This window comes from Rhinoderma darwinii, chromosome 4 (assembly GCF_050947455.1).
Source record: "Rhinoderma darwinii isolate aRhiDar2 chromosome 4, aRhiDar2.hap1, whole genome shotgun sequence".
Taxonomy (NCBI): domain Eukaryota; kingdom Metazoa; phylum Chordata; class Amphibia; order Anura; family Rhinodermatidae; genus Rhinoderma; species Rhinoderma darwinii.
The window spans coordinates 394,302,341-394,323,758 of NC_134690.1; the positions used below are offsets into that span (position 1 = coordinate 394,302,341).

Here is a 21,418-nt window from a genome sequence, read left to right on the forward strand (position 1 = left end):
TTAATTTAACATTATTTGGTGTGAAACGTGGACCGTGTAAGAAAAAAATAAAAAATATTTATTTTTCTATATTCACGCCGCAAAAAGAAATGATATAAATTGCACATTAAAGGCAAGTCCACAAATTGCGTTAATACTGCAGATTTTCTGCAGCGTATCACAGTAGCAGCGGAGTGAATGAGATTTGAACAAATCTTATCCACACGCTGCATAAAAAAAAAAAAGATGAAAAAACGTTAATAAATTGACCTGCAGTGCGGTTTTTAACCCGTTAGTGACCGCGAATACGCCTTTTAACAGCGGCCACTAACGGGCTTTATTCTGATGCATATGCCTTGTTACGGCACTGCATCAGGATAAAGTAAACAGAGCAGGGAGTGTCAAATCTCCCTGCTCTCGGCTGCTAGAGGCAGCTGAGGGCTGGGGGCGTCCCTGCTCTGCCGGGTGAGATCGATATTAGTATCGATCTCACCCGTTTAACCCCTCCGCTGCGGTGCTCAATAGCGAGCACCGCATCTGAGTGGTTTTGGAGAGAGGGAGGGAGCTCCCTCTCTCTCCCACCGACACCCGGCGATACGATCACCGAGTGTCTGTGTCTCCAATGGCAGCCGGGGGTCTAATAAAGGCCCCCAGGTCTGCCTGGAGTGAATGCCTGCTAGGCTATGCCGCAGGCATGACCTAGCAGATGCCTGTCCGTTTTAAACAGACAGGCAGTAATACACTGCAATACAAAAGTATTGCAGTGTATTATAAATGCGATCGCAGAATCGCATATTATAGTCCCCTAGTGGGACTAGTAAAAAAGTAAAAAAAAAGTTTAATAAAGTTAATTTAAAAAAAAATTGAAAAAAAATTAAAAACCCACCTTTTCCCCTTACAAAATGCTTTACTATTAAAAAACCAAAATAAAGTTAAAAAGTTACACATATTTGGTATCGCCGCGTCCGTAACGACCCCGACTATAAATCTATTACATTATTTAACCCGCACGGTGAACGCCGTAAAAACTTTAATAAAAAAACTATGGAAAAATTGCTGTTTTCTGTGAATCCTGACTTAAAAAAAATGTGAGAAAAAGTGATCAAAAAGTCGCATCTACTCCAAAATGGTACCAATAAAAACTACAAGTCTTCCCGCAAAAAAAAGCCCTCATACAACCGCATTGGCGAAAAAATAAAAACGTTACGGCTCTTCAAATATGGAGACACAAAAACAAATAATTTAAAAAAAAAGTGTTTCCGCTGTGTAAAAGTAGTAAAACATACAAAAACTATACAAATTTGTTATCGTTGCAATCGTAACAACCCGCTGAATAAAGATATTGTGTTATTTATATCACACAGTAAACGGCGTAGATTTAAGACGCGAAAAAGAGTGGCGACATTTCAGGTTTTTTTCTATTCCCCACCCAAAAAAAGTTAATAAAAGTTAATCAATAAATAATATGTCCCCCAAAATGGTGCTATTAAAAAGTACAACTTGTCCCGCAAAAAACAAGACCTTATACAGCTATGTCGACGCAAAAATAAAAACGTTATAGCTCTTGGAATGCGACGATGGAAAAACGTAAAAAATGGCTTGGTCATTAAGGTTTAAAATAGGCTGGTCATTAAGGGGTTAAATCCGCAGTTTGTCAATTTATGCTGTGGAATCTGTGTTTTTTTGTTGCGGGTCTCCCCCATTGAATTCAATAGGGAGGTAAAACTCGCAACCCAGGGGTCTTTGTTACGATTTTTGTGGCGGAAAAGCTGCCATTCTGCCGCAAAAATTGCAAAGCAGGAGAAAAAAAAAACCAGCCTATACTTACTCAGATCTCCTGGCGCCCAGCCGTTAAACACGGACGCGTGTATTTCAATGGGACCGTTCACACAGCCGTTGTTTCAATGGACTCAAGTCTTTTACTCTCCGCAGCAAATTATGAAGGATCGGTGGATGAATGTCGGCTACGAAGACGATGAACTGAAGCCGTACACTGAACCTGAGCCCGATAACAATGATACCAAGAGGATAGGTAGGTGACAATACACAGGGGGAGATTTATAAAAACTAGAGCACGGGAAAAGTGGAGCTTTCCTTTACCAAACGGCCTGTAATCTGACTGTGTACATTACTGAGGAAAGATCAGACACCACCTTTTCATTTAGGTACCAAAGTTATTCATTTTGCAGTGTCGGGAAAAAAACTAGGACACCTTTTATTTATCACGCAATTAGACAAAAGCCTTCACCATTAAATATAGAAAATCTGTCAGCACTTACATTCTCCCCGGGTATGTGCGCCCTCCTGCAACTTCACCTCTTCTGTTCTTACAATCTTCACGAAACACTAAATGCAAAGTCAATGAATTTTTACTCTGAATTTTGCAGACGTCATGGTCACAATGGGATTTTCAAGAGAGGAAATCAACGAGGCTGTGGTTAGCCAGAAATATGATGAAGTGATGGCTACTTACCTACTTCTAGGAAGAAAACCTCCAGAGGTGAGGGGGACTTGTACTTTCTGTATGCGGTTTAACCTTTTTAACATCTATCTCCTATCGGCTATGTTCACACAGGGTGGATACGCTGCGTAAAGATACACAATGTATCCGCCCCGGAGCCCACTGGGAATTCCTGCTGAAAAACCGCACCAAATTGTGCACCATATCTATCTATCTATCTATCTATCTATCTATCTATCTATCTATCTATCTATCTATCTATCTATCTATCTATCTATCTATCTATCTATCTATCTATCTATCTATCTATCTATCTATCTATCTCATATCTATCTATCTATCTATCTCATATCTATCTATCTATCTATCTATCATCAATCTCATATCTATCTATCTATCTATCTATCTATCTATCTATCTATCTATCTATCTATCTATCTATCTATCTATCTATCTATCTATCTATCTATCTATCTATCTATCTATCTATCTATCTATCTATCTATCTATCATCAATCTCATATCTATCTATCTATCTATCTATCTATCTATCTATCTATCTATCTATCTATCTATCTATCTATCTATCTATCTATCTATCTATCTATCTATCTATCTATCTATCGATCTATCTATCTATCGATCTATCTCATATCTATCTATCTATCGATCTATCTCATATCTATCTATCTATCTATCTATCTATCTATCTATCTATCTATCTATCTATCTATCTATCTATCTATCTATCTATCTATCTATCTATCTCATATCTATCTATCTCATATCTATCTATCTATCTATCTATCTATCTATCTATCTATCTATCTATCTATCTATCTATCTATCTATCTATCTATCTATCTATCTATCTATCTATCTATCTATCTACCTATCATCTATCTCATATCTATCTATCTATCTATCTATCTATCTATCTATCTATCTATCTATCTATCTATCTATCTATCTATCTATCTATCTATCTATCTATCTATCTACCTATCATCTATCTCCTATCTATCTATCTATCTATCTATCTATCTATCTATCTATCTATCTATCTATCTATCTATCTATCTATCTATCTATCTATCTATCTATCTATCTATCTCTATAATATCTGTCTATATCAAGGTGTTAAATCTCCACAGTTGTGTGTCTATTTCAGGGCTTCATATTTGCATTCAGACGGTAATGCTCGGGTTAAAAAGAAAAAAATCTGTGCAAGTGAAATCAGACCAGTTTACAATTTAGAAACTATTGTCTCCTTGTCCAGGGAGTGTTATCAGAGGCACAATTGTATCTTTTTACTTTGAAATCTTTCCATGCACAACAGTGACTCTGCTGGACAATATAATGTACTGCACCTCCATTAAGCAGCTGCTACTTTACAGTATTTATATGGTAAAGAATATTTTTATTGATAGGCGGAAAGACGTCACAATTTTTCTCGGAGCAGAATAAATCTGCTATCCTGGAGTCCGTCATTCGTAGGACGACTGATAGACGTATTGCATCTTCCAGTCAGTGGTGATCATGTTTGTCTTACAGTTTGAAGGTAGTGAATCCCTCTCCAGTAGTAACCTGTGTCAGAGATCCCGGCCAAGCAGCGACCTCAACAACAGCTCCGTGCCATCGCCTGCCCACATGAAGGTCCAGAGAAGTATTTCAGCAAATCAGAAACAGCGACGGTTCAGTGATCACGGTGGGCCTCTTATTATCGTATCCTATGCAGAAAATTCTTTAGCTACTGGAGTATTCCAGACTTTGTTATTGTGATATTTTTCCCCATTGCTTTACACTGCAGCACTGGTGCCATGGGCTTGGGTTTGACCAGGCCCAACGTCTGTGTGCTCTTATGTTTTTTCTGTGTTTCTCTTTAGTATCCAATCCAATACATTCTAATACAATCTTCAGAATCCAATACAATCCTTCTACATATGGGTTGATTTTTAAAGGAACCTATGGATGCTATGGGAACCCTCTGCAGTGGAAATATAGTATTAGACAGCTGCCAATTCAAGCGACCCTAGTACACGGTCAAGCTGAGCCCTCCATAGCAACTCTCTTCTATAGCGAGCGGGGTACCCTACCCCCTCTATGAAGGGTATATGCCTTTATATAACATCTGAACGGGGTCGTAATGATGAAATAACGTCTTTAAAGGGGTTGTCAAAAATAGCGCTTCTTACCTCTACAATCAGCGCCGCACCGTCCAGAGCTTTTGTCTGGAATTGCAATTCGGCTCCATTTGTTTGAATGGCGCTGAGCTGCAATACCATACATAAACAGGTGTGGCACTATTTTTTTCTCATCCTGTACAACCCCTTTAAACAAATTGGTCTCCTCTTACCCCGTGCCGACATTTGATGTAGGGTGACGTCAATGCAAGGGGAAGTATGGTGCGAGCTCACGGGCGTTGGCTGTATGTTACAATTCGCGGGATCGGAGATATCTCTGATCCGTCTCGTTTAACCCCCTTTATGTCGCGGTCAATAGTAACCGCCGCATCTAAGCCGTTAGAAAGAGGGGGGCAGCCCTCCGACAGCCCGTTCTTTCTCCCGCGCGACATGATCGTGGGGTGTCGATGATTGTCATAGCATCCTGGGGGCCTAATGAGGGCCCCCGGGTCTGCCATATTTGTTCTCCTATTAAGCCCTGTCAGAGGAGTCGGTAAAAAAACAGTAAAAAAACCACAATGTGATGCAATATATAAGTATTGCAGTATACGGATTCAAGTCCCCTAGGGGGAACTAATAAAAAATATAAAAAAGACTTATAATGGGTTGATTTATTTTTCGTAGTAGGGCCACAGTGTAATATTTATTCATTATCTGAATTTCCAAGGGTGACATGTGCTAAAACCCCCCATAGGTGCTGTAACCCAGCTTTCCATAGACCCTGACTAATATATACATCTACATTGTCATGGACCGGCTTCTTCTTTCTCGCTGCTCTGTGTGTCAGTGTACACTGGTTCTGGCATTCTGTTCGTGAACCAGGAGGCTCATGATGAACGCTGCTGTAGGTCTCATTCCCTTCAGTTAGGATGGGCTGCAGAGTCTGGAATGGTGGGAGGACAGAGGAAAGTTGAGACTAAATAAGATGATTGTGATTATCATCAGGAAGTAATGCCGCATCTGAAAGGGCAATCTAATGGAGGCCGCCAGGATCAGCTCTTTATTATGTTCCCCGGCAGTCCCAGTACGGAGACAACTGGTTGTGTGTTCTTAATTGCAGCATCTGCCGCATCCATTAGGTGAATCAATATTAAACCCTTTCCATTGGAGGGAATTTTGGGATATTTGGTTTCCCGTAGGAAAGAAATTGAAATCTTCTCCATTATCTGAATAATTTTGCTTATTCTCCCCCACCAATTCTTAGCTATATCTGTTTAAAAAAAAAAAAAAAAAAAAGTGACACCCAGCTTTTCTAGACCCCTGAATGGCAAGTCTGTTGAGTTACACCTCAAAACGCCTTTGCTCCTACATGACTGCATAACTATCTGCTGCTCAGAACTCTGGAAAGCTGAGTGACCGTTCCCTGTAGGAGCTGTACGAGCGGTCTTGTAGGATTTCACCCAGCTTTCCCAGAAATAATTATAACTAAGAAATGGCTAAAAAAAGGTGGAGGGTGAAGGACGACTCAGGGACTTGTATATTAGAGGGTTTTTGTTTACATTGGAAATGCTTTTTAGTATCCTAGAAATATTAGTGATGTGAGTTTATGTCATCCGCAGCCGGGCCGACCATTCCCCCATCTGTGTCATACACAAAACGAGGACAGGCAAACAGTGTTGAAAGCGAACAGAAGGAGGATTGGGACAAAAATGGCTCCCGCAAGCTCAGCAGCGCCACTGTGGGGTCTAAAGGCGAAGTGACTGCTAGTCCACTGGCGGGTCCGGAGAGGAAGAAATCTACAACTGGCCCGAGCGTAAGTTACATCTTATATCGATCTATCTATCTATCTATCTATCTATCTATCTATCTATCTCATATCTATCTATCTATCTATCTATCTATCTATCTATCTATCTATCTATCTATCTATCTATCTATCTATCTATCTCATATCTATCTATCTATCTATCTATCTATCTATCTCATATCTATCTATCTATCTATCTATCTATCTATCTATCTATCTATCTATCTATCTATCTATCTATCTATCTATCTATCTATCTATCTATCTATCTCATAGACCTTCTTTCCACAGTATCACACACGTCTCTGCCATCTTATGAGTAATGACATACATATTATTACTAGTTCTTCCATGTGCTAGTGGCCAAATACAGACAAACCTTCCTAATCTATACGTTTTCACCCTTCATCACGGTGATGTATAAAACGATCTTTCCCTCCCGGTCTCTTGTCCTCTTATAGAACAGCCTGTTTCCTGGCAGCGGGATGACGAGAAGAAACACTTACGTTTGTGAACGCACTACTGATAGACTCAATGCCGTACAGAACGGGAAAGACAGCAGGTGAGCAGCCGTCAGGGACCTTCTCCGCTCCATGATATGTATGAAGCAGGAAGCTCAGGATGAACAGTGCTATAGGTTACTCAGAGGCGTAGCTAGGTTCTCCAGCACCCGGGGCAAAGATTCAGTTTGGTGCCTCCACCCAACCTCTTTCCCGACATCTCCCCCCCCGCCGTGTTTTTTTTCTCCACCAATCAATGACGTGTCATTTCTTTTCCACATTTCTTTTTATGTAACGCGAGCATAAAAACATTTGTACATTTTACAAGCAATATAGTTCTATACACAGCACCAGAATAGTGCTCAGTACATATAAACAGCACCAGAACCAAGCTCAGTACATATATACAGCACCAGAACCAAGCTCAGTACATATATACAGCACCAGCACAAATACAGCTGAATTTAGTGCAACCCCGGCCGTATAGGTTTGTACGGCGTAAAACTACAGCTCCCAGCATGGCCCGAACAATGATAAGGATATGCTGGGAGATGCTGTTTCACAAAAAATGAATCCTATCATAATCATACCACCCATCATCTCGCTGCAGATCATACAGTGACTACAGTGCTGATTAGAGGCAGAATAAACATTTACATTAAGTGACTCACCGGTGACGTCTTTTCTAGTACTTTTTCTGCATCCGGTCCAGACCTCTATGATGACTTCTCCCGGTCCATTTCTGCAGTTTGCCGCTCACATGTCTTCAGCTTCTCACTTTTCCAACATTTCTGCACCTATAAACAAAGATAAAGTTCTCATTATACCACACACTATGCCCCTCAATATAATAGCGCCATACACTGCACCTCTAATTATAATAGCACCATACACCGTGTCCCCCACACACAACCTGTGCCCCCTGTAGATAGTGCCTGCCATAGAGCCCCCTGTAGATAGTGCCCCCATATAGCCCACCCCTGTATATAGTGTCCCACAAATAACTCCCTCTATAGTTCTCTACAGATAGCCCACCCCTGTATATAGCCCCCCCTGTAGATATAGCCCAGCCCTGTATATAGTGCTCCACGTATAGCCCAACCCTGTATATAGCCCCCTGTAGATATAGTGCTCCACAGATGTCCCACCCCTGTATATAGCCCCCCTGTAGATATAGCCCACCCCTGTATATAGTGCTCCACAGATAGCCCACCCCAGTATGTAGCCCCCCTGTATGTCATTACTCTCTTCTGCGCAGGTCTCCTGGGGGTTGAACGCAGCGTCTATGAAAGGCGCTGATTGGCTGGGCAGGATGACTTTCCCTGTCATTCAGCGCCTTTCAGCGACGGAAGCTTCACTGGTACAAAAGCGCTGAATAGCCGGGCGCGGAACGTACCCGGCCATTCATTGCTTCTAATTGTACCTGTGTCCTATAGACACAGGTACAATTATAGTGCAGGAGGAGGTTGTGCTGGTGCCCCCCTCTAAGTTGCGCCCGGGGCACATGCCCCGCCTGCCCCCCCTAGCTACGCCCCTGGGTTACTCTCAGATGAGGGAATGTGGTAATAGATGGAGTCAGGCCTGGTCATGGATGGAGTCAGGCCTGGTCATAGATGTACGCGTCATGGTCATCAGTAAACAATGGTGGCTACAATCTGACGGCTCCTGGAGTAGCTGTTTTCTGAATTCTCGCAGTGTGACAGTGAAGATTTGGTATTTTTCTGATGCGCAATTCTTCCTGTAGCTGAGCTGTCATATGGCATTCTGAAACCGTCTGAAAATAGCAGCAATTATGCAGTTACTCATAGATAATGATTGGTCGTCTGCCAGGGATAATCGCAGGTTTCTACAATAAAGACAGATGTCACTTAGACGTCAGATAAAAGAAGCCACTTCTGCTTTCATATCAATTGACAGGAAAACCAGGGTCGTTCTTATTTATATCCCGTCTTAGTGATTTCACGGTTCCGGTCTCCAAATTCTTCAGGTCTTTTCACTGCAGACCACCAGGTTACCATTTATGGGAAAACCAGAGCTGCCCGTTATACTAGCTATTTCCTCTTTAAAGAATGTGTTATTGACCCAACGCACCTGAAATGAAATCTAAAGCAACTTTGCAATACGTCCCCTTATTTATTTTCAACAGCTCCTTTGAAAATCAGTGTTTCCATGGCAACAGACTACAAACAAACTTAGCGTAGTCTGATCCTGTAGTCATACTCCTTTTTATTAGTCCCCCCACTTCTTGCTAACCTACCGTATGTCTATAAGGGACAGATAGACGAGAATATGACTGCAGGATTAGACTACACAGACGTTTGTTGTCTGTTGCCATGGAAATGCATAGGTCTGCAATGCTGCTTCGTGCATTGAAGCAATAAAAAAAAAAAAATATTCCGAAGATGGACATAGCTTTAAAAAGCACTCCGGACTTGTTCGTTTTAGTGAATACAAGAGGAATGGTTGTGCTTAGTTGTCAATTTAATCCTACATGGATTAACAGAGGAACGGCACAGCAAGATGCCCCAGAATTGTTATTTTATGGGGAATTCAAGTAAAGAATACATGTCAGGAGAGCTGACTGGTCCTCTTTAAATTTGTCGCCTAAGTGAACCCGCTCCATACGATGCCGGTGTCGGCTGTTTGTTACAGCCGACACTTCAGAGTAACGAGCGGCATCCCGCTCGTTTAAGTCATTAAATGCCGCGGTCAATAGCGACCGCAGCATTTAAATTGTTAGAAAGAGGGGGGGTGACCCCCTCTAACAGCTCATCGCGCCCCCCGCAAAGTAATCGTGGGGGAGCGATGGTTGCTATGGCTGTCTGGGGGCCTAATGAAGGCCCCAGGTCCGCCATATTTGTACACCTATTAAGCCTTTCCTCAGGCAGGGCTTCATAGCAGACTGTCAGAATCACGATATACTGCAATACATTAGTATTGCAATATAGTTTTCAAGCGATCTAATGATCGCTGGTTGAAGTCCCCTAGGGGGACTAATAAAAAAAAAAAGTAAAAATTAGTTAAATAAAGTTGTTTTTTTTTGTGTAAAAAAATTTAAAGTTCAAAAAACCCCCCTTTTGCCATTTTCCCCCTAGAGCATAGCAAAAAAATAAAATAAACATAATTGGTATCGCCGCGTCCGTAAAAGTCTGAACTATTACAATATATTGTTATTTAACCCGCACGGTGAACGCCGTAAAAAAAATACAATTGTAAACGCCACAATCTCTCTTTTTTGGTCACCTCATCGCCCACAAAAAATGAAATGAATAATAATAAATAAATAATAATAATAAATAATAAACTACAGCTTATCCCACAATAAATAAGCCCTCATACCACTTAATCGACGGAAAAAAAAAAATTGTGGCTCTCGGAATTTGGCGACACAAAATACATTTTCTTTTTTACACTTAGGTTTTTACTTGTAAAAGTAGTAAAATATAGAAAAAACTATATATATTTGGTATCGGCGTAATCGTATTGACCCGCAGAATAAAATGAACTTGTTGTTTTAATTGCACAGTGAATTCCGTAAAAACGGTGCGCAAAAAACCATGGAGGAATCGCTGTTTTTTTCATTTTCTACCCCACAAATATTTTTTTTCCCGTTTCCCAGTACATTATATGGCAAAATAAATGGCGCTATTAAAAACTACAGCTCGTCCCGCAAAAATCAAGCCCTCATAGTACTAAATAGACGGAAAAATAAAGACGTTATGGCTTTTGGAAGGTGGGGCGGAGAAAATGAAAATCTGAAAAAGGGCTGCGGCGGGAAGGGGTTAAATACCAGAAACAGCGCCCCCATGGGCTGTGTCTAGTTTTGCAGCCAAAAACCGCTTTCTGTAATCTCAAACAACCTCTCGGTCATCATTATTATATTGCGACATTTAAAGGTAAATGGACAGTGGTTTTTCTATAGTTATGTTCACACTTAGCAGACAAAAATCTGTGGCAGGACAGAGGGTCATACATGGAGTTTGGCCGCACTATTTCTTAAAGGAACAGTCCTAGGAAAAGTTTAAAGCCACTTAGGCCTCATTCACACGACAGGATTTCCCGGCCGGCACCCGGCTGCATTAGGAATAATAGACCCCTAATGGGGCTATTCACACGACCGATTTTTTGACGGCCGGGAAAACCGGCCGTCAAAAAATAGGGCATGCTCTATCTTCGGCCGGGTACCCGGCCGCCCGGCTCCCATAGAAGACTATGGGGCCGGGTAATACACGGCCATCACCGGAATGTGTCCCGAGTGATGGCCGGGTTTTCCGTGGCTTGCGCTCTATCTCCTCCTCCTCACAGCGCAGAGTGCATGTGAGGAGGAGGAGTTGATGCCATTCTGACGAATGGCTGTGCGCTGTACACGGTGTGGCAGGGCCGGGGTGTACAGCAGGTGGAAGGGAGCGCTGCGCTGGCTCCCTTCCCCTGCTTGTTTTAAAAGCGCCCTGGCCCGGCGACACCTTCCATGGCGCCGCTAGCAGCTGCTGCTGCGGCTGCTACTACTGTAGCGACGCCACTATAGCAGAGCAGGGAGGTATCTCCCTGCTGTGCTATGTGCTAGCCCCACTTTAGCTCCTTGAAGGAGCGGAATCCCCGTGTTTTCGGGGATTCCGCTCCTGGACAGAGCGCTTGATGTCTCTGTCCATATCTGGGCAGTGACATCAGGGGGAACTCCTGAAGCGGAATCCCCGAACACATGGCAAAATTTTAACGGCCGACACTCGGGCTCGAGCGGGACCCGGTCGTGTGAATCCCGCCTTATACTGATATATCACGTGCGTAGTAGGTCTGTTTCCGTTTGATATTTGGAAGTATAGCTGAAACAATGTGCAATGTGGATAATGGGAGTCGTGGTTGTTTTTCAGCTTAACAGAGATGTCTGCGGGCAGCACATCCTCTGCAGGTTCCGCAGTCCCTTCCACCCGACCTCGTCACCAGAAGTCAATGTCCGCCTCAGGGCATCCCATTAAAGTCACTTTACCTACCATCAAAGACGGTACAGAAGGGTTCCGGCCAAGGTATTTGCTTGTATCTCTAGACGTTATATTGTGCCTTGTGTAAGGTCGTGACTTCCCTGTGGGCCAGATTATCTTTAACCCCCTTAAGAACCAGAGTTTTTTGGTCCCAAATGATCAGATACTTTCTAGCAATTTTGCACCTGCGGTGGTTCAACCCTTTTACTGCCAGGACGTGCAAAAATAAAACCTGAATTTTAAAAAAAATAACATTTTTTCACCCCCATACTCATTTATTTAATGCTTTTTAGTCATGCATGGGCGCCTTCATGCAATTTTGCATTAAAGTGTAACGTATTGTAATAAAATGCATTACAATTCCTGTTCGTGGCTAAAAGTCTAACCCAAGAAGAGCCTATGATGCAAAAATAAAAGTTTAAGATGTGCAGAGTTCATACATGTCACTCATGACTATGTCTACATTCATATATCTTCACATGATCATCAGAACTGAAGAGATCAAAAATCTGTTATTTGTAAGGGGAGGGCGGTGAGGGGATACCTAGGGTTGCACGATGCATCGAAACTTCGATACTGTTTCGATACCGTGCAACCTGAAACGGTTCAATACTGGTATTTCATGTATTTCGATACTCGGCTGTGTGGCCGCACAGCTAAGTATAGTAACATTAATGTAGTCAGAGCGGGGCTGCGGCTGTGTGATACATGTGTGATACCGCCATTGCCCCGCTCCGGACTCCTGACAACTGCGTGCGGTCAGCATGACGTGATGCGACCAGCGCTGCACTAATGATTGCCGTCACTGAAGACAGAACATGGCGGGCGCACTGCAAAACACCTCCATGTTCTGTATTCAGTGCCTGCGCCGCCACTCATTCGTGCAGCGCTGGCCGCATCACCTCATGCTGACCGCCCGCGCACACTTGTTGTCAGGAGCGGGGCAATAGCTGTATGACACAGCCGCAGCCCCGCTCCAACGGCGCAGATCAGAGAAACCTCTGTTCTCCGCTGCTATTCCCTTGAATGCTGTGAACAAAGCTGACCGCAGCATTCAAGGGGTAAATGAGAAGGGGGAATCCCTGTGACGCGATCGAAGGACATACCATATATTTTTGCATGGTGATACACTTCTTCTATACCAGTTTTATAGTAAGGTAGAATTAAAAAAAAAAAAAAAGAAGATATTTCATTCATTTTTAATTGTTTCAGTGTTAAAAGGGGTTCCCCGTTTTGTCTCGGTTTGGGTTTACGTGGGTGTTTCTTTTTTTTTAATTTTTTTCTTTTTTATATTTATTGATTCATTTTTGTTTTTGTTTTGCAAGTTGTCTTAAAAGACCTCTGGGGGGGGGGGGGGGCATTCAGATTTGATATTCACCCCTTTACTGTGCACTTATCCATTATAACCAGGGCAGCCATATGAGGTGTGAACGGTTTTTATTAGGGGCGGCAACTGAAATAAAAAATCCAAAAAAGCAATACTTAACTATCCTTGCCCCCGGCGATCCAGCGCTGTTGTTTGGGTGACACTTCTGGTGGTTGTTTACCTGCACGTAGAATGTAACTGCTGCAGCCAATCAGAGGGCTCAACATACGAATCGGCATAATGTCAGAAATACAACATATGGCCGCTGAGCCCTCTAATTGGCTGCAGCGGTCACATGTAAACAACAACCGGGAGTGCTGCCGGAGCCTCAGCGCTGGATCACCAGGGGTAAGAATAGGTAAGTATTACTTCTTAGATTTATTTCATTTGCAGCCCCTACTAAAAAAAAAATAATTTTCTGGATAACCCCTTTAAGTACAGGGGAAAACAACCCCCTGTTCACTGGCAGGGCTTAACTGGTTTCTGTTAATGCCGGGGTGCACCCAACGATTAGGCCAGGAGGCACATGGGTCCAATAGAGGTAGAGGCAATGCCTTCTCACTACACGGGACTCATTGAGCTTTGCGTATGGTGGAAAAATGAAGACTGAAGCGGTAAGAAATGTCTTCTACTAGATTGCAGGGGCTTTAAACCAGCACCATACATTACGGTGTGTGGTCCTTAACAGGTTAACTAGCATCATATCCATGTATAGCTAAACTTCTACATTACACAAATTCAGATGCAAAATTTGGTTATGTATTGTATAAATTTCATGAAAACTCGATGCACGTCTGTCTCTTTAAAGGGATTTTTCCACATAAAAATGGGATCGGTGGTGTTTAACGACTACTCGGTCCCTGTCTGGTCCCATAAACAGGTCAGTTTTAGTCCTGGCCGCGGGTGGAGAGTAGGACACGTATGCTTGTTCTCATCCCCATTGGGTAAGGGCCAAGGCTTAATCGCCCTATTCTAGGGGGTTAGTGGGGATCCTACTGGTCGGACTCACACCCATCAGTCATAAAACCATTTTATGGGAAAAACCTTTTAAAAAATTACAAAAATGTATCTCTATTTTGGTGAAACACATTTATTTAGTGTGGTGGGAATTGATTTATAAGACCGGAAGGATACTTCTCTATGAAATCTCTGATAATCTGGAATATTTGGTAATCCGGCAACTATCAGAATCTATTGATGGCGATTTAAAGAAATTTGACAGTAAATTTGTACCTACAATTCTGGAACAGCTGTTGAATCACGCACAAGAGCAGACCTATTGGTATCCTGTCCTTGGACTTGTTTTGCTGGGTTAGGATCAGGCCTGCGGGATATTGTGTAGTTTGAGACCAGATTAGAAGTAGTCGTGTTATCCACAATTTTTTTTTAACTGATTTTTCAATAATTTTCACAGCAGCGCAAACCAGAGAGTACCGGCCACGTCCCCTTCTGCTCACAGTATTAGTACAACTACTCCGGACCGGACCCGGTTTCCTCGTGGAAGCACCAGTCGGAGCACTTTCCACGGAGAGCAGCTCAGGGATCGTCGCACTGCTACATATAACGGACCACCGGCATCACCTGCCCACGAGACCACCCAGTTCTCCCACACTAGGAGAGGAACGTCCACCGGTATTATCAGCAAGATTACCTCCAAGTTCGTACGAAGGTAAATAGCTAATAAGGGTTAATGAATGGGATTACTGATCGTGTACCTGGAGGCAGCTGTTTTGTGATCCGAACCGTTGTGCCTTGATGATGTCATAATCAACAAAATGGGATAAAATGGCCGCCTCTATGGTATGTCGTCGCAGGTACATTTTACAAATGTAGGATCAGTTGCATGAGGCATAGTAGAGTCTTGGTAGAGTCTTGGATTGATGTAACGAAACAAAAGTATGGCGGCACGCTCTTCGCTGTGGTATCTAGTAGGTCACTGGAACACACGCGACGGGAAACCCCGATGCTGTCTGATATTTTAACTTTTTATAGTCCCAATATAACATCCTATTTGCCTCCAATACATTGGTATAAAGCAAGCGGAGCCAATTCTAAAGGGCCCCTACCCTAAATTGATTTACCGAATTGATATGTGGCCCTTTAAATTGTATTTTCCAGCAGACGTATAAACATTTGGCCAGAAAAAAATACCATGGACCCAACAATATCTCCTTTTTTGAGCATCATTTTTTAGTTTACATACAGAATAATTCTACATAGAAAATAAATACATTACCTTACTTATCATGTACTGATCCTGAGTTTTATATAGTATTTGAGTTAGATGTATTATACTCCAGAGCTGCATTCAAAATACTGCCAGCTTCAGAGCTGAAATCTCCCAGTATTCCCTGCCTCTTCAGTTTCTGGAGACAGATTTCTATGTCATCTTTACACCAGGTACTGTACAGTAATCGGACAAAGGTAAATAACTCTGTCTGTGCTGTAAAGGAGCCGAGGTTAGCTGTTCAGGGTGTGTCGGATAGCAAGTGTGATAACCCACCGTACTGAGAACTATTTTCTGTCATCAGATTGTACAGTACCTGATGTAAAGATGACACTTCCCAGAATTTAGATCACAAAAGAAAGCTCTGTGCAGACACTGAAGAAAATGAATTTTGGGAGATTTCAGTTCTGAAGCCTGCAGAATTGTGAATGCAGCTCTGTAGTATAATACAGGCTGTAACTCAGGATCAGTACAGGATAAGTAATGTAATGTATGTACACAGTGACTCCACCAGCAGAAGAGTGAGCGCAGCTCTGGAGTATAATACAGGCTGTAACTCAGGATCAGTACAGGATAAGTAATGTAATGTATGTACACAGTGACTCCACCAGCAGAATAGTGAGTGCAGCTCTGGGGTATAATACAGGATGTAACCCAGGATCAATACAGGATGAGTAATGTAATGCAGCAGAATAGTGAGTGCAGCTCTGGGGTATAATACAGGATGTAACCCAGGATCAGTACAAGATAAGTAATGTATGTACACAGTGACTCCACCAGCAGAATAGTGAGTGCAGCTCTGGAGTATAATACAGGATGTAACTCAGGATCAATACAGGATGAGTAATGTAATGCAGCAGAATAGTGAGTGCAGCTCTGGGGTATAATACAGGATATAACTCAGGATCAGTACAAGATAAGTAATGTAATGTATTTACGAAGTGACTTGGCTCGGATTGTAGATCAATTGTATATATAAACTGGTGTTCAGATGTGGTTACCCTACATTTTTCACAAAACAAAAGCATAATATAGAATTCTACATTCTGCTCTTATCGGTAAATCTAAAAATCAATGTCCTATAATAAGATTCGGTATGTTACCTATTACCATTTACTGGAATACATCACCATTCTGGAACAAGGGTTTCTGCCTGAAATCATCTGTTACTAGCGACATGCCCTTCAAAGCTGGCCAAAGAGACCTAAGATAGATATCTATCATACCTATTCTCCCTAAACCCTTTCCTAACCTGTCCAATACCCATTTGTCCATAGACATGAGTTTGCATCGACCCTCTCTGAGCAAACTTTTATAGCATATCCACTGGAAAAGTATTTTGTGGGTAATACCCCTTTAAGAGCTTGCATTTCAGTTATCAACAGAAAATTTCAGGCAAAAAAACTGGTCAATTTCAAGTATCGGCTGCTCCAAAATTTCCCGGTCCAGCGTCAATTCAATATATGTGCAAACCAAGACTTTATCTATTGCTGGTTGCCAAAGGCTGTGACGTTCCTCTAGTTCATGACTTCTCTATGATACATGTTTTTGGCTCATCATTAAATTTGAACCTTGACTTTGTTTTGAGGGATCCAAGTGAAGTTGAAGCGAGTGGCAGAACGGAGACCTCAAGGTGAGGAGCTGTCATCTTTACCTCCGCCTCTGGGCTGCTATTCTGCAGTGTCCGTCTTGTTTTCCTGCCTTCAGAACATGGGCCGAGCTTTTCTCTTCTTTTCTTTTTGAATATGTTATCAGCTTTAAAGGTGCAATTCCTCTCTGGTGCTACAGACTTTAGAAAGATCAAAGCCATTGTAACATATGACGTGGGGCTGGGTCATATAGTAGAAGTGCGAAAAGACATACAGTGAAGGAAATAAGTATTTGATCCCTTGCTGATTTTGTAAGTTTGCCCACTGTCCAAGACATGAACAGTCTAGAATTTTTAGGCTAGGTTAATTTTACCAGTGAGGGATAGATTATATTTAAAAAAAACCTGAAAATCACATTGTCAAAATTATATATATTTATGTGCATTGTGCACAGAGAAATAAGTATTTGATCCCTTTGGCAAACAAGACTTAATACTTGGTGGCAAAACCCTTGTTGGCAAGCACAGTAGTCAGACGTTTTTTGTAGTTGATGATGAGGTTTGCACACATGTAAGATGGAATTTTGGCCCACTCCTCTTTGCAGATCATCTGTAAATCATTAAGATTTCGAGGCTGTCGCTTGGCAACTCGGATCTTCAGCTCCCTCCATAAGTTTTCGATGGGATTAAGGTCTGGAGACTGGCTAGGCCACTCCATGATCTTAATGTGCTTCTTTTTGAGCCACTCCTTTGTTGCCTTGGCTGTGTTTCGGGTCATTGTCGTGCTGGAAGACCCAGCCACGAGCCATTTTTAATGTCCTGGTGGAGGGAAGGAGGTTGTCACTCAGGATTTGATGGTACATGGCTCCATCCATTCTCCCATTGATGCGGTGAAGTAGTCCTGTGCCCTTAGCAGAGAAACACCCCCAGGACATAATGTTTCCACCTCCATGCTTGACAGTGGGGACGGTGTTCTTTGGGTCATAGGCAGCATTTCTCTTCCTCCAAACACTTCGAGTTGAGTTAATGCCAAAGAGCTCAATTTTAGTCTCATCTGACCACAGCACCTTCTCCCAATCACTCTCAGAATCATCCAGATGTTCATTTGCAAACTTCAGACGGGCCTGTACATGTGCCTTCTTGAGCAGGGGGACCTTGCGGGCACTGCAGGATTTTAATCCATTACGGCGTAATGTGTTACCAATGGTTTTCTTGGTGACTCTGGTCCCAGCTGCCTTGACATCATTAACAAGTTCCCCCCGTGTAGTTTTCGGCTGAGCTCTCACCTTCCTCAGGATCAAGGATACCCCACGAGGTGAGATTTTGCATGGAGCCCCAGATCGATGTCGATTGACAGTCATTTTGTATGTCTTCTATTTTCTTACTATTGCACCAACAGTTGTCTCCTTCTCACCCAGCGTCTTACTTATGGTTTTGTAGCCCATTCCAGCCTTGTGCAGGTCTATGATCTTGTCCCTGACATCCTTAGAAAGATCTTTGGTCTTGCCCATGTTGTAGAGGTTAGAGTCAGACTGATTCATTGAGTCTGTGGACAGGAGTCTTTTATACAGGTGACCATGTAAGAGCTGTCTATAATGCAGGCACCAAGTTGATTTGGAGTGTGTAACTGGTCTGGAGGAGGCAGAACTCTTAATGGTTGGTAGGGGATCAAATACTTATTTCTCTGTGCACAATGCAAATAAATACATATAATTTTGACTATGTGATTTTCTGTTTTTTTTTTTTATATAATCTATCTCTCACTGGTAAAATTAACCTAGCCTAAAAATTCTAGACTGTTCATGTCTTTGACAGTGGGCAAACTTACAAAATCAGCAAGGGATCAAATACTTATTTCCTTCACTGTATGTCCATCAAGTTCAACCCGGGGATGGGGGGAGGGGGGTGAAGGGAAGAACAAAATGAGCAAAGACGTAATCAGCGATGAGGCCACCCATAGAAGCTCGCCAACAGTATGGAAACCTCACATCAAAAGTTGGGATATGTTTATTTGGACACAACGGGAGAGATTTATCCATGCGGTTACAGCAGGGTTTTAGTATTTAACCCGTCTTTTGGCGGTGGGCAGCGCAGGTCCCAAGTCCACAGTGTCGCCTTTTGGCGTCGCTGTAGAAAAGGCTTAAAAACGCTATGTGAGCGCTCCTGTTTTAAGCAGAAGCTGTTGCCATCAGCGCCTGTACTTAGAGCAGTCTCTTGAATATGGTCGGGATCGGAGAAAACCCCGATCCCGGCCGTTTAACCCCTTTGATATCAGCGATCATCAGTGATCGCGGCATGATCCAAGGGGATTCCTTCCTCGATCGCGTCACCAGGTTTCCCGTTGACCTGATCATATATAATGTATGGGATTGCACCTTTACGAGTAGAATTTGTTTTCTATGCAAAAATTTTCTTTCCATTCTCTGTCTGTTCTGCTCAGAATGGCTATTAAAGGGGCAGTGACGTCTAAAAACAACTAAAGGAACAAATAAAAGAAAAAATTCTTAGTGGTATTTTTGGAAATACGGTGCCTTTTTTAAACTAAATTGACGAGTTCTAAATTAATTTCCCTCAATTATTCAGGCACGGTCACTGAAGACACTTAGAACTTTTTTAATGTCCAATACGGAGTTGTTTTTGGCTGACCTGTTCCATTTGACATGACGTATTGCAAGTTCACATAGAGTCAAATAACTTAACAGCCTGTTGTGTTGTAAAACTGGATCTGTTGTTGCTATGTGTATGATGTAGACTGAGTGGCGCTTTTTGTACTTACATGCAGTGCATTGTACAGTATGCAATTTAAAGGGACACTAAAATAAAATAAAAAAAATATGTATTTTTTTTTTTTTTTTTTTACAATAAACTAGCACCACTTACAATAAAATCCCCTTGCCTCTGTTCTGTCCTATATTACAATCCAAAGAGTAAATCTTCCTATATGTGTTCTAGGAGGCATCCAATGTCTTTCCTCCTTTCATTGCTCACTGCATGTAAAACAAAGAATTTGGGAAAGGGGTGGCACTTTAGCTTATCTGTCACTGGCTGTGAGACTGTCTGCTGCAAGACCTATTAAGCTAAGCCCTGCCCCTTTGTCAAGCCCCACCCCTCTATCCGCTCCCGTGCCAAAATTTGTTGACCAAAAGGAGATGGATCCCTCTTTTTTTGGCCAGATTTCTGCAAGAATGTATTGTACGCTGACGGGTAAGTCTTTGCATTGAGTTTTTTTCACATTCTCCAATAGATTTAAGTGTCCCTTTAAATACTCTGTCGCTTTAAAAATGCGTGCAGGATAATGTATATACATGACATGTAAGGTATTTTTTTACTCATCTGAGTAGGTTCTGTCCCTGGAGAGTATAGGCTTCTTACTCTTGGTCTTTTACAGACTTTAGAGTAAAAAAGGAAGGAAAAAAGGACCGAAATTGCTAGGCGCTGCTATAATAAACTTATTTAATGGACGACATGAAATACAGGCTACGCGTTTCGACGCAGGAAATGCGTCTTCATCAGGCCATAAATATTTACAGACTTTGACACCTGGACATCGGACAATGAATGAACGACCATGATTGTAAATGTGAAAGTTGTTGCAATTATAGCAAAATTTGGGGGGATCCGGCAGGGTGGAGCAGCACGGTCTACTACGCTATTCCATCCTTAAACAAAAAAAAAGTATACTGATGTATACCAGCTCGACGGAGGTCAAAAGGACACTCTTTTGGCCTCTGTCGGGCTAATGGAGCCCTATGGACTACTAAAGGATTACATTATAAGAACACTGACCCTGGGAACTGACAACCCCAGAGATCTGCCCTGTATGTCTTCTGACCATATGGACGATGATAAGTTAGGCTATGTTCACATCTTCGTCACAGATTTCACTAGATATAAATGACGTTCGCCGCTATTTGTCCCATCAAAACCACGGACACCTCAGCGGAACCCGACAAACCTTTTTTTAAGTCAGTGGGATTCCTTGAGCGCCGGTGGTTCTCATCATGCGACGGATCCGGCCATGTGTCGTGGTTTTCCATTATTAACGGAAATCACGATATAAGTGTGAACAGAGCGTAAACGACCCTCCAAGACTCCAGCCTCACATCCCTCAACATCCATTATCCCCGCAAATCCATCATTATTGTCCCAGCGCATCTGAGAGAAAAAAAATAACTCGGAAAAATCCCTTTAAAACATAAAATGTGGAAGTCCGATTAATACGTTGCAAGACATTTGCTACAAGGTGTCACATAAATATGAAAAAAAATACCTTCAGCTTTCGGCCTAAGTTTGTCCCTGTTGCTGCCAGAGAAGGTACATTAAATGTAGAAAATACCGCCCGCACCTAAAAAAACAAAACGGCAAGTCCTCCCCTTATCTTTTCCTCCTTT

General features: G+C 42.3%; 1 protein-coding gene across 1 annotated transcript in view; it reads left to right on the forward strand.

Moving 5' to 3' along the window:
* The window catches only part of MARK1 (microtubule affinity regulating kinase 1), a 131,133-nt gene that overhangs the window by 102,568 nt on the left and 7,147 nt on the right, over positions 1 to 21,418 (forward strand). Inside the window, exons 10-17 of the mRNA XM_075863359.1 lie at positions 1,912 to 2,011; positions 2,367 to 2,479; positions 3,995 to 4,148; positions 6,183 to 6,376; positions 6,832 to 6,932; positions 11,739 to 11,891; positions 14,627 to 14,881; positions 17,028 to 17,072. Coding sequence (XP_075719474.1) covers positions 1,912 to 2,011; positions 2,367 to 2,479; positions 3,995 to 4,148; positions 6,183 to 6,376; positions 6,832 to 6,932; positions 11,739 to 11,891; positions 14,627 to 14,881; positions 17,028 to 17,072 — 1,115 coding nt within the window. The remainder of the gene's footprint in view (positions 1 to 1,911; positions 2,012 to 2,366; positions 2,480 to 3,994; positions 4,149 to 6,182; positions 6,377 to 6,831; positions 6,933 to 11,738; positions 11,892 to 14,626; positions 14,882 to 17,027; positions 17,073 to 21,418) is intronic.